The sequence below is a fragment of the Salpingoeca rosetta genome (genome assembly GCF_000188695.1).
Source record: "Salpingoeca rosetta unplaced genomic scaffold supercont1.12, whole genome shotgun sequence".
NCBI lineage: Eukaryota > Choanoflagellata > Craspedida > Salpingoecidae > Salpingoeca > Salpingoeca rosetta.
In genome coordinates this window covers 635,679-648,685 of record NW_004754922.1, presented here as the reverse complement: position 1 = coordinate 648,685, position 13,007 = coordinate 635,679, and the positions used below count along the sequence as shown (strand labels likewise).

At 58.1% G+C, this 13,007-nt stretch overlaps 3 protein-coding genes across 3 annotated transcripts in view; 1 reads left to right on the top strand and 2 right to left on the bottom strand.

Annotated features, from left to right (window-relative positions):
• Positions 1-2,241, bottom strand: part of PTSG_05217 (uncharacterized protein) — a gene marked incomplete at its 3' end in the record, with an annotated part of 2,497 nt that extends 256 nt beyond the window's left edge. The window contains exons 1-5 of the mRNA XM_004993738.1: positions 1,625-2,241; positions 1,340-1,466; positions 834-1,076; positions 408-545; positions 113-233 (exon numbers count right to left, since the gene is read on the bottom strand). Of these exons, the coding sequence (XP_004993795.1) occupies positions 113-233; positions 408-545; positions 834-1,076; positions 1,340-1,466; positions 1,625-1,761 (766 nt within the window). The 5' untranslated portion in view covers positions 1,762-2,241. The remainder of the gene's footprint in view (positions 1-112; positions 234-407; positions 546-833; positions 1,077-1,339; positions 1,467-1,624) is intronic.
• A 15-nt stretch (positions 2,242-2,256) lies between these two features.
• On the top strand, positions 2,257-6,153 carry PTSG_05216 (uncharacterized protein). Its single transcript, XM_004993737.1, has 11 exons — positions 2,257-2,452; positions 2,870-3,021; positions 3,310-3,347; positions 3,534-3,620; positions 3,948-4,077; positions 4,293-4,402; positions 4,734-4,815; positions 5,035-5,130; positions 5,324-5,432; positions 5,628-5,685; positions 5,866-6,153. Exons 1-11 carry the CDS (start codon positions 2,292-2,294, stop codon positions 5,953-5,955), a joined length of 1,113 nt encoding a protein of 370 aa, XP_004993794.1. The 5' UTR covers positions 2,257-2,291; the 3' UTR covers positions 5,956-6,153.
• PTSG_05215 (AGC/MAST/MAST protein kinase) overlaps positions 6,134-13,007 on the bottom strand; it is a 12,432-nt gene continuing 5,558 nt past the window's right edge. The window contains exons 12-16 of the mRNA XM_004993736.1: positions 12,593-12,674; positions 12,300-12,424; positions 11,966-12,066; positions 11,662-11,804; positions 6,134-11,435 (exon numbers count right to left, since the gene is read on the bottom strand). Of these exons, the coding sequence (XP_004993793.1) occupies positions 6,778-11,435; positions 11,662-11,804; positions 11,966-12,066; positions 12,300-12,424; positions 12,593-12,674 (5,109 nt within the window). The 3' untranslated portion in view covers positions 6,134-6,777. The remainder of the gene's footprint in view (positions 11,436-11,661; positions 11,805-11,965; positions 12,067-12,299; positions 12,425-12,592; positions 12,675-13,007) is intronic.

Below are 13,007 nucleotides of genomic sequence, written 5' to 3'. Positions count from 1 at the left end.
ACACACACACACACACACACACACACACACACACACACACACACACACACACACACACACACACACACACACACACACACACACACACACACACACACACGTATGCACGTACCGTTTGCCGTGCCGCGGGCTGCGCCGCAGCTGGAGTTGAACGGCCCCTCTGCGCTGGTGTTGACGCCTGCACCGGCCGCCCACCACACGAGCAGGAACACCGACATGATCTTCATTGACGGCTGTTGTCGTGTCACAGCGACCCATCGCACGATCACGTGCACGTGTGAGAAAAGGGCGTGCAGTGCATAAACACGTTCAGCAACGCACACACACACACACACACACACACACACACACACACACACACACACACACACACACACACACACACACACACAAAGTAGCGAGTGTACCTGTGCGAGGTCTGGGCTAAAGCGGGCGATGAGGATGAGGATGAAGCAGATGGCGGCTGATGCAGCGCCGACAGCGACGGCGAAACCGTTGCGGTCCGAACAGTCGTCAACAGCACTACACACATCCGCAGACACAGACTGTACAAGGAAGGAGGAGGGGGGAAGAGGGACAATGAGGGTGTGAGAGGAAGGGATGAGGGTACTTGGCTGTTCACAACACCAAACAGTTGCAGCAGCGTTTTCATACACTTGTTGACAACACAAGGCTCACGCATGACACATACACGCATTCATGCACACACACACACATACACACACGCATGACACACACACACACACACACACACACACACACACACACACACACACACACACACACACACACACACACACACACACACACACACGTGTCACTGGCCACCACACCATCTCGACGAGGGAGGTGAAGAGGAGGATGAGGAGGGAGGTGTTGATGGCGACGACGGTGGCGCGGACCTTGGCCACGGCGTGCGGCAGCGCTGTTGCCGCATACACCATGGCCGCAAGAAAGGCAATCCACGTGAAGATGTAGCCGTTGCCGGTAAAGGGGAAGGGCCCCTCCGTGCTCGTGTTGAACGCGGCGCCAAACGCCCACAGCACAACCAACACCAGTGACAACACCACGTCAAACTATGGAAAGGATAATACACACGCACACACACATGCGCGTGTAAAGGAAAGGGGTGGTGTGAGTCTGCATAGGGGAAGCTGGGGCCAACTGCAAAGCATGCGCAAACGCCACAATCGAAAAACACGACACCCATTGCAAAGCTAGTGTAATGTAACTCCAAGCAGGAAGAGGATGGCTTCAAACGTTCATACACAAACACACACACACACACACACACACACACATACACACACACACATACACACACACACACACAGCGCACCGTGTCGCGGAGATGAAAGTGCTGGAAGATAAAGGCGAGGCGAACAAAGCAGAAGAAGGCCGATATGACACCGACAGCAATAGCCCATGCGACGTATGGATCATCACACGAATCTGACGTGTCGCAACTGCAGCGCAAGAGAAGAATAAAAGCGTCTCTGTGAGTGGCATGGGCACAGAGCACACACAACAGACGCGAACAAGCCCCGACACACAACACACGCACACACACACACGCACACACACACACAACACACTCGCAAACACACGCACGCAAGGAACGTACAAGTCTGCGGCTGTGGCAAACTCGATGACCGAGGCGATGAGGCAGATGAGCAAGCTGCCGCTCACACGGCGGCGCAGCTCCGGCTGCTCTTCAATGTCCTCAGATGCACCGGCATGGTTGTGCTCTTCGCGCGCCATCCTCGCGTTTCCTCTGCGCGTTTGTGCTTTGTATCCTTGGCTGTGCTGTGGTTGTGAAATACCGCTTATACTTCTGTCTCACAACTTGCCGCTGCTGCTGCTGCTGCTGTGTACTTGCTGGATGAAAATGGAAGGTCACATCACTCACACACGCACACACATGCACCACCGGCTGTGAGAAAGCCGTCACATCACAACATCCGTCACATCAATCTCGCCACCACCGTTGATCAAACAACCAGCAGCTTCTGTCTCCTGCATTGCCCCGTTCCTCATGTGCACCGAACGCATGCACATGTGAGTGCCCCTGCTTCTCCTCCATCACCCGCTCAATTTAGCATGAGCGTGCGCAAGCAAGCAACCACGTGGGGAAGGCGTGAGTGGTTAGCGCTGTGTCGCGACAACGACCAATGCTTGCTTCTTGCTTGTTGCTTGCTTGTCAGCGGGATCCGCGAGTACCGAAAATTATATGAAGATGTATGTCAATTATCCACAAGCGCATCCGACACCAAACAAACAAACGAACGAATATGGCGACACGACAACCGCAACAGAAACAGCAGCCGCCGCGCCGCCCGCGGTCAAGGGTGGAGCGTGTGACATGCCCTGTCCACAAGCACGCTCCCGTTGTGGAGGACTACAGAGCAGGCGACATGGTCTGCAGTGAATGCGGACTCGTCGTTGGAGACAGGTATGTATGATCGTGAGTGTGTGTGTGTGAATGTGTGAACGTAATGTGCGTGTGTGACTGTGTGTGTGTGAATGTGAATGCGTGACTGTGCACGTATGTGTGAATGTGTGAACGTATATGTGTGTGTGTGTGTGGCTGTGCGTGTTGTGTTGTATTGTGTTGTGTGTGTGTGTTGTGTGTTGTGTGTTGTGTGTGCTTTTGTGCATGACTTTGCCGCCTTGAGCTGGTGCGGTGAGATCATCCGTCCGCCGTTGTGGGTTGTCGTGGCTGTTCAAGGTGGAAGTCGGGGAAAGAGAACAAGTGCCAAACATAGAACTGGGAGCGTGGTTGGTGCGTCGTGCCAACCGCGTGCACATGCATGCAGAGACACTCGCTCGCCCTGATTGCTGTGTGCAACAATGCTGTGTGAAACTGCAGGGTGGTTGATGTGGGTTCAGAGTGGCGTTCATTTGGAAACAGCGACAAGAAGAAAGACAACAAAGACCGCAGCCGTGTCGGTTTGGAAGAAGATGTCCTGCTGGAAGGCGATCAGGGCCTCACCATCTCCGCCATTCCAAACTGCCCAAATGGTATTCGGAGTGACAAAGAAAAGAGTGACACGGGGGAGGAAGCGGGAGGGGATGACACAGCCCATCGTGCATGTGCTGGTTATGTCAATCGTGCATGTGCTGGTTGTGTACTTCTTGAGCCCGTGCCCCAGGCTTCTGATCACAACACAGCAACACACTCGCACTCATGCACAACCTTCGCCTCACATGCACACACACACACACTCGTGCACTCCCATGCACACGCTTCACTCACGCATGCTCTTCTGACCTACTTTTTTTCTCTCTTCTTGACGTGCGCTTGTGCAGCTGACGTGCCGTGGATGCGATGGCAAAGCCGCATGGGGGTAATGCTTTCTGCAAAGCAGTCGCCATTGTGACGTGCGCTTTGTTCAGTGAGAACACTGGCGTGCATTGCATCCCAACACAGCACCACGCATGGTCTCGAGCTGTTCCACCGCAGCTCACGTTGGTTTTGCTTGGTCACGTTCGCCCTGTTGTCACGGCTGTTGTCGCTGTTGTATGTTCAACAGCCGAGCGGGTCCACGCGCACGCTCAAGAGCGTCTATGGAAAGATTGCCAACCTCGCATCCAAGCTCAGCTTGACAGACCAAGTCGTGGTGAGCACTTTTGTTCTTGTGTGTGTGTGTGTGTGTGTGTGTGTGTGTGTGTGTGTGTGTGTGTGTCTTCGTCTTTGTTCGTCTGTGTATGTGTTCGTCTGTGTTTGTCTGTGTGTGTGTGTGTCTTCGTCTTTCTGTATCTGCGTGTATCTGTATCTGTCAGGCTGTCTGTTTATTTGCGCGTCCACCTTTCCGCCTGCCTGCCTTCCCGCCTGCCTGTCTTCCCGCCTGCCTTTCTACCTGCCCGTGTCTGCGTGTGCATGGCAGCCTGATAGCGGCGACTGCCACGTTCCGTCTCATCTCACCCGTGATCCTCCACAACCATAGACGACAGCCAAGGCCATCTTCAAGGAGGTGGAGGAGACGGGCGCTGTCAAGACGCGCAGCCACGATTCGTGCGCCGCCGCCTCCGTCTACATTGCCTGCCGCAACCTCGGCGTCTCCCGCCCATACAAAGGTGCGTTGCAACGCTCCAAGCGTACACGCACACACACGCACACACGTAGGCATATGCTCCTTGTCGTGCACTTTCGTGCAATGCACTGTTGTCGTGTCTTCCTGCCTCACAAACCACCTCCGCTCCCGCCCCCCTTGTCGATCGTTTTCAATCTCCTCTCCCCCTCCTCCTCCCGTTCTTCTTCTCTCCCTTCCCCACTTGCCCGTGCGGTGCAGAAATCTGTCGCGCTGCCGACAAGACGCCAAAGGAGATTGGACGCGTGTACAGGAAGATTAGAAGCGCAATTAAGACCGCCGTCAAGTCAAGCAACCCGGCAGAGAACCTTGTGCGTTGTTTGTTTGTTTGTTTGTTTGTTTGTTTGTTTGTTTGTTTGTTTGTTTGTGCGTTTGTTTGTTTGTGCGTTTGTTTGTTTGTGCGTTTGTGCGTTGTGTGTCTGTCTGTCTGTCTGTGTCTGTCTGTGTGTCTGTCTGTGTGTCTGTCTGTCCATCCGTCTGTGGTGTACTGTGAGTCGTCGTCCTGCTCTCACCGTTACACACACACAAACACTCACATGCGTGCACGCTCTATCATCTCTCGTGCGATGATTGCGTTATGAATCCACCTCATCTCTTCCCCCCTCCAATCCTCGCCACCATCGCCATGATCGCCATTACCAGGGACGCTATATCTCGCGCTTGGGCCTCGAATTTGTCGTCCGCAAGGCCGCCACATACATCTTGGAGATTGGCGGGAAGCTCAGTACGTACACGCACCACGCACAACGCACAACTCGCTTTGCTTTGCCATATGTCAGCAACCAGCGTAGTCCTAGTGAACATGCTGGCCCACCCCCCTGGTGCTCAGGCGCAACATTCCCACTCTCCCATCCTCGTCCACACCTTCCAACCTTCCACTCACTCACACTCACTCCAACCTACGGCCACCACCACAATCCACCACCACCACCACCACCATCAGGTGTGCTTGAGGGCCGTCAGCCAACAACAAAAGCGGCCGCTGCTCTTCTCCTTGCCATCAACGCCCTCGGCTTTAGCGCAGAGGCCCCGCTCCCAGGTAACGGCAACGCCAATGTGCACGTGGTGTGTCTGTGTATGTGTGTGTGTGTGTGTGTGTGTGTCTGTGTCTGTGTTTATTTACCTGTGTCCCTGGTACAGGTGTGGTTGTTTGCCCGCTTTCTCAGGCAGCAGTGTTCTTTGTACATCATCAGTGCACTCACGACACACACACACACACATCGCTCTACTAGCTGTTTCCCGCGCGACGGCGGTGAGCGAGAGCGCAATCAAGGACGCATACAAGGAGCTGTATCCCTTCCGCCAATATCTCTTTCCAGCAGAGCTCAAGTCAAAAGTCAAGTCAGTTGTGCTGTTCTGTGTTGTATGAGGTTATGTTGCGCTCTTCTGTGTCGTGAATCGTGTTGCTGTGTCACCCATCGACTTGCCTTTGACAACGCCAAGTCCTGCGATACATCTCTCCTGTTGCTTTTTCTTCCACGTTGGCCTCTTCATCTCTCACCGCGTGCTGTACTATGTCGTGTTCTGATGCTGCAGCTTCGCTGACTGTCCAAACTTTGGACCGGGCGCTAACGAAGAAACAGGCAGACGACAGGTGTGGCTTGGTGCTTCCTCCTTGACCTTCCTGACTTCCTGTTGCGTGTCCACGTGTCCGCCTGCCCTGCTTAAGTTTCATCTTCGGTTCTGCTTTGTCTTCCTTTCACGTTGCTCACAATGTGCGGTCTTCAACACCACCACCTTTGCCCCGCCTCCCCTTGCCTCACCTGATGCTCAGATCACCAAGCTTCAGCTTCAGCCCACGATTGTGGAAACACAGGCCACGGCTGCTGCCAACAAATACGAACAGGCGATGGCAGCATCGTGATGTTGTCGTGCTGTGTTGCATTCTCCCCTTTGCTCTGCCCATCTTGTCACGTGCTCAGTGTCACACTACCCCACGCGTGATTCAATCACGCTTTGCTTCAAATGTTGTAATGTAATCGATTGCTTTCCACCTTTCGTGTCAGCTGTTCAAGATTAAAACATTCAGTTTGGCTGTACATCCCCAGACAAAGACCGCCGCACACACTTGACCAGTGTTCACATCCGATTGTTGTATTTGCCAACATGGCACGCGTACGCGAAGAAACAACAAGAGTGCGCAAAACGAGCACAACATGCAGCGTGGCATGCCCTCAAACGAGAGCAACGCGCAAAGAGTAATCAACGTTTTCTGGCCTGAAATTAGAACAAACATACACGTCATGCAAACACACACGCGAAACACTCACGCCACATCAAAAAACCTGCAGTGCATTCACAGTCATATGTCGCCCTTATGCGAGCGCTTAAACCCCCCTCCCACCAAAAAAAAAAAAATCAACAAAGAACAAACACTCAACGACAAACAACGTTGTTCCCATGCCTCGATCATGCAAACGATGTGGACCACTACTTTGTTCCAACAACAACAACAACAACGACAACAACAACAACAACTTCGTTCAACTTCGACGTGTTCGTTCCGAGAATCCAACCCGCCCGTCCTTCAATTCCTCGCGTCTGTCCTCCTCGCGCTATCTCCCCCTCTTGCTCTCGCTCTCACTTGCCTGCAACCAATTCACTTCCCTCTGCGTCAGCATGCAACCCAATGCACAATCATCGACCAAAGCCACCACAGCCACAACCGGCGCCACAAACGCAACGCCTACACGTATGTGCCGCCATCAAGATCAACAATCGCCTTTGTGGCGTCACTTCCCCGAACCGAGCGCCGCCTCATATCCTCAGACATGCGGCTGTCGCGACCCTGCTGCTGCTCCTCCTGCCCCTGCTGCTGTTGCTGTTGCTGTTGCTGTTGGAGCGGGCTGTGTGCTGAGAGGCGAACGGAGCGCACTGCACGCCCCGTCGACGGCCGGGCAAGTCGGCCGCCCACTTCGGGCGTCGCCGTCATCGGCGCCGTTGGGCTCGTCGCACCCGTGTCATCCATGGTGGCGCTGGCGGGCAGGGAGCCGCGCCTGAGCTCGCCGTCGCCGTAGCTGTTCAGCTCCATCTGCAGAGACGACGACGACCCGTCAGAGCCAACCCCGCGCTGCCTGGCCAGCTCGCGTCGCAGGTGCTGTGCAAACATGCCCCCAGGTGGCGTGGACAGCCTGCCCCGGTGCGTGCGTACGCTCGCTTGCTGCAGTGACGACGCCGACAATGACGCCGATTTCAGCGCACCGCCATCACTCGCACGGCGGGCCGGGGAGCCGCCCCTCACACTGCCTTCCATCGAAGCCATTGCGTTCGGTTGCAGTGGCGCCGGGTCCACCACAAGCGGGCGGCGGCGCGTCACCAGTTCCCTTGGCGGGGGCGCCGGCGACCACTGCAACTTCTGCTTGCTCTCCTGCTGCTGTTGTTGTTGTTGCTGTTGTTGCTGCTGCTGCTGCTGTGCACCACCAGCGACCACGTGTGCTGGCTCCACCAGCGTTGCGTCGGGCCCCTGCTGCTGCAGCAGCTCGTCCAGGCGCCGCGGGTCCTCGCCCGTCGCCGCGTCCTCGTAGTCGCTCATGCTGCCGCGCGGCGTCTCCTGTTGCCGCAGCGGGCTGAACCCGACGCTGGATGACGCAGATAGCTGCGACCCGCGTGGTGAACGCACGTGGTGCGGCTGAGGTGCCATTGCTTCTCCTTCTCCTTCACCTGCTTCCTCTTGAAGGTGGTAGCGGTGCGGGTGTGCGTGCGCCGGCAGCTGCGGTGACATGGCGGGTGACTGCTGTGCAGACGTGAACACGCGCGGAGACGGCGGGGCTGAAGACGATGACACTGATGGTGTCGGGGCCTTTGCCGGGGACACCGACGCTCGCGGGCTCGCTGCCAGCTGCAGAATGCTGTCCAGCGTGTTGACGGTTTGCTCCCACTCGGTCTTGCTCACCCGACGGCCGTTGTCCTGCGCAAACGGCAGCACGCCGCCACTCGCAGATGCACGAGACAAGCTGCCCCCTCTGCCAGCCGCGCCCTGCTGCTGCTGCTGCTGCTGATCAATGTCACCTGCCAGCGGCGATGGCTTTGCAGGCGTCACCCCGGTGCTGCTGCGCGTGCTGCTCTGTCTTACGCGCATGGGAGACGCATCCGCAGAGCTCACGTTGCTGTCTGCCATGCCGCTGCTGTTGCCTGCACGCAACGACGTGCCAGGCGTGTTTGGCGGCGTCTGCGACGGCGAGCTGAGCGGCGATGCGCGGTGAACGAGGCTGGACCGCGCCCACGACGCTCGCCGGCTGCCGTGCTTGGACGTCTCCGGCTGGATGATGTTGTCGTACGGTGGCGACACGGGTCGCGATGTGGGCGGTCGCGGTGAGCGTTGGCGCGGTGACACAGCCGGCGACGTCACAACAGAGCTGAGCGGCGAGCGCGTCGACAAACGCATCGACTGGGAGCGCAGCTTGTTTGGCTCGCCCGTGCTGTTTGTCGGTGTGGACTGGCTGCGGGCCCTAAACACGTCCTCATCTGCGCACGTGACCGTGATGGGCAGTTCACCCAAGCTATCCTCCTCCTGCTCATGCAGGTCACGCTGTTGTTGTTGCTGCTGCTGTTGCTGCTGTTGCTGCGGCTGGGGCGCTGGCGCTGCTGCTGTGACCGCCGCTGCGTGGCGGTGGTCGTCGGCGCCGAGTGGTGACGGTGGGCGGTGGAGAGGCGAGCCGCCGCCAAGGGTGGTGGCCAGGCCAAGGTCCGACTGGGACGAGGAGAGTGAGGACGACTTCTTCTTCCCCTTCTTGGGCGACTTGGACGAGTCACACCGCCGCCCAAACCGCAGGCGGAACGACCCGTGCCGCACCTTGCGCCGGGGCTGCCCGTCGCTGGCGCTGCGCTGGATGCTGCCGTCGCCCTCGTCCTGCCACACGTCACCACCACCACTGCCGGCCTCCGCGCCACCGTGCCCAATGGAGTGCGGCGATGGCGGCTGCCCCTGCTGCCCAGGGCTCACCATGCGCGGAATGGTGCTGGCGCTCGCGTACGCCGCGCGCCCGTGCATGCGGCGGCCCGAGTCGTGCTCCCTGCTGTTTGGCCTGCTGCCACCAAGGCCCTCCCTGCTCTGCGGGCGGCTCTCAGACCCGCTCGTGTCGCGGCTGCGGGACATGTGCACGCTCTCAGAGCGCCGGAGGGAGCTTGGCGGCGTGCGGCCGTGCATGCTGCCCGGAGGCGATGTCGGCGGCGTCGGGGTCAGCCGCACGTTGGACTTTGGCCGGCGGTTCAGAAAGTCAAACCGCGAGTGGGAACGCTCCTTCACAAGCCCAGGGCTGGCGCTGCCCTTGTCGCCGCCCTTGTTCTTCTTCTCCTTGCGGCTGCTGCGCTTGAACGACGAGCGCACCTTGCTGGTGAACCTGCGGAACGACCCTGGGCTGCGCGTGCTGCGCTTCTTCTTGGTCACCTCCATCACCTGCATGTGCAGCGTCTGCCCAATCTTGCTGCGAATCAGCCGGCCGACCCGCTGGTGGCTCCACGAAGACACGTCTGCACCGTTGATCTTGAGAATGGCCGTGCCAGGGCGCAGCCCGGCCTCCTCGCCGCATCCGCCCTTGTCCACGCTGATGATCATGTGCTTGCATCCGTACTTGGTGCCGTTGCGAAGCGTGAACCCCAGCCCGCGGTCCTTGCTGTAGTGCACGGCAATGTCAAATGGGGCGTTCCGGCGCGGCGTCTCTGGCGTGGTGGCCTCGGGCGGCTTGAGCGAGCTGCCCTGTGACGACGACACTGCCGCCGTTGCTGCTGGCGTCGTCGCCTTGGTTGGTGTTGTTGTTGTTGTTGTTGTTGTTGTGGACGATGATGTAGCAGCAGCAGCAGCTGGAGCAGCAAAATCGCGATCATCGCGAGCGCGGGGAGGGGTGCCCTGGCTGAGTGAGGCGAGGGCGGTGTCCACGCTTGAGTGGCGGCGAACAGCGTCGTTGTCACTCGCCTGCATGACGCGCGCCCGTGATCGCGGCTCCTCCCGCGACTTGGGCCGGTGGTGCAGCAGCGACCCGCTCTTGTCCAGTGGGCCCGTGCGCCGCTGCTGCTGTTGCTGCTGCTGGTGCTCCAAGTCAAGCTGCAGCTGTATGTCTGGGGAGTGCACGTTGGTGAGGGAGGGCCGTGAGCGCAGGCTCGGGGCATGGCTCGGCGTGTTGCTGCTGCTTGCACTGCTGCCGCTGCCGTCACCAGACTGCGTGCGCTGTTGGCTGTACTCGTGACGCAGGGAGCTGCTGCGTGTGGACGCAGAGCGGTGCGCGCGAACATCCCGCGTCGCCGTGGCGTCGCCCTCACCATCGTCATCATAATGGTGACGGTGGTGACGATGGTGCTGGCGCTGGCCACGCATCGACCCATCGCGCGACGCCTGCCCGCTGCCAACTTCAACAACGACAGCAGCAGCAGCAGCGTCGGCGTCATCGCCCAGGCCCTCCTCCTCGGGAATGGCCTCGCTGCTCGACATGATGCTCGTGTCTCCAGAGGCCAGTGTTGCGCGCGGCCCACGAGCCAACAGTGCTGCCTGCTCCTCCCGGCCGCCGGCGCTGGTGCTGGTGCTGGTGGTGCCGGCAGCGGTGGCGGCGGTGTCGCCCTGCTGCAAAGACGACTTGCGCTGCGACTGTGGTGATGAGAGCGGCGACGGAAACTGAAACTGCACATCCTGGCGCGGGGTGCACGGAAGGGAGCGCGCCTTGAGCCGGGCTGCAGAATCGTGTGTTAGCGACATGCGACGCACATCGTGGCGGGCCTGGCGCATGGTCACCTCATCCTTTGTCAGGTACCGTCCGTGGTGCGACTTGCTCCCCGCCTGCCCTGGCTGCTGCTGCGGCTGCTGCACGCGGGATGAAGATGACGATGGCGATGCTGGTGCGGCGCTGCCGCTGCTGTCCTTACCGAGTGTCAGCATGAGACCATCGTCAGACTCGAGCGGGCTGGACGGAGGCTGGCTGTCATCACGGACGTGCTGCGCCTGCGATTTCACACGCGCGCTCGACTGCCGCCACGACACATCATCACCATCGCGCCCGTCGCCCTTCTGCTGCTGTTGCTGTTGCTCTTCATCCACTTCGCGCTGCTCGGCCCCAACGCTGCTGCCTGCATCGCGCTGCTTGCTGCCCTGCATGTGTTCTTGTGCGTCCTTGGCGTCACCGGCACTGGCACCGCCGCCATCGCGCTGCAACACCTCGTCATCCGTAGCGGGCGAGTCGAGTTTGCGCGGGGCGGTGTCGCTGTCCATGGTCGATGCCGTGCTGCCACGCGGCGGTCCGGCAAACGAGTCCTTCTTTGAGGACGCCGGTTCCGACGATGACACACTCATGCTGTCGCCAGCGAGGTGCGGGTTGAAGAACACGCGGGACCCGCGGCGCCGGAACGACCCGCCAAGATCTGGGTATTGATTGAGGGACGATGGGGTGGGGTGCACGAGTGAAATGTGCGTGAGAGCGGGCGAGTGTGTGTGTGTGTGTGTGTGTGTGTGTGTGTGTGTGTGTGAGTATGTGTGTGTGAATGTGTGTGTGTGTGTGTGAACGTGTGTGCGAGTGTATGCGCGAGTGCATGTGAATGCGCATGTGTTTCCAACCACATACTACCATCGCCATCAATGAGCTCATACCTGGAGAGCCCGGGCGCGGCGTGTTTGGCGATGAGTGTGGGTTGACGCAGACAAACTTGCCGAAAAACGGGTCAGAGTGCACACTGTCTGTTCCCTCGCTCTCCTCGTCCTCCGACGATGACGATGACAACTGGTGCGAATACCTGCAATGGAGAACGGGGTGTGAGGACAATGTGCTTCATGTGTGGGACATTGTGCCTGTGATTGTGTATGACTCTTGTGTGTGTGTGTGTGTGTGTGTGTGTGTGTGTGTGTGTGTGTGTGATTGTGTATGACTTTTGTGTGTGTTTGAACAGCTACACACCTGTCTGTGCGATCGTCAAAGTAGCTCGTGTCGTAATCATCGTCCAGGGTCGGCTTGAAGTTCGCTTTTGCCAACAGGAGATTGTCCCAGTCAATTGGGCCCTGACACATGTTCATGCACGTGTTGTCATACGTCACGTGAATCGAATTTGAGCGAGCGGCGACAGCGCAGTGTGGCCCACAAGTACGAGAACACAGACACACACAGACACACGTTGACGACTCCACACACACACACACACACACACACACACACACACACACAGCCATGTTACATGCGCGCACACACGTACACACTCACACACACACACACATCGGCGCACACGTGAGCGCACCTCTGTGCCGTCATCGTCTTCAAGCGTGGCGTCGAAGAATGAGTGCTCCTTCACGTAATACGCGCCAGGCATCACCTCCTCCCACGACGCAATGTGCGATGGTGGCGGCGGCGTTCCAAGACGACCTATTTTGAGTATAATTAAGTGTGGGTGTGTGTTTGTGTTTGTGCGATTTGTGTTAGCATGGTGAGCGAAAGGGAGCACACGTCGAGAACATTCAAGGTGTGCCAACTCACGCAACACCTTAGGACGCATCAGCCACGATAGCAATGTAGAGGGTGACAGTGACATACGTTCGGGGTTCTTCTCGAGAAGGAGGGAGATGAGGTCTTTTGCATCGGGCGTCAGGCCAAACTCCTCATCATCGTCCGGCAGCTGTGGTGTGTGTGTGTGTGTGTGTGTGTGTGTGTGTGTGTGTGTGTGTGTGTGTGTGTGTGGTGTGTGTGTCCGAATGCGTGTGCGATCTCAATCTGTCCTCGAAGAGAAAAATATGGGGTTCAGTGTATTTTTATAATTATTTACATAGTTGGTGTTGTCGAGAGGCTCTAGAGGGGTCTACTTCCCAGTGCTTTCTTGTGTTATCACATCGACAAGACACACATAACATACAATATGTATCAGCAAGTTAGATATACGATACGGCGTGCCTCGCTACCGAGAAGCCTACCAGCCACCCACTTGCGTAGCATTCAGAGTAGTAAGGGAAAG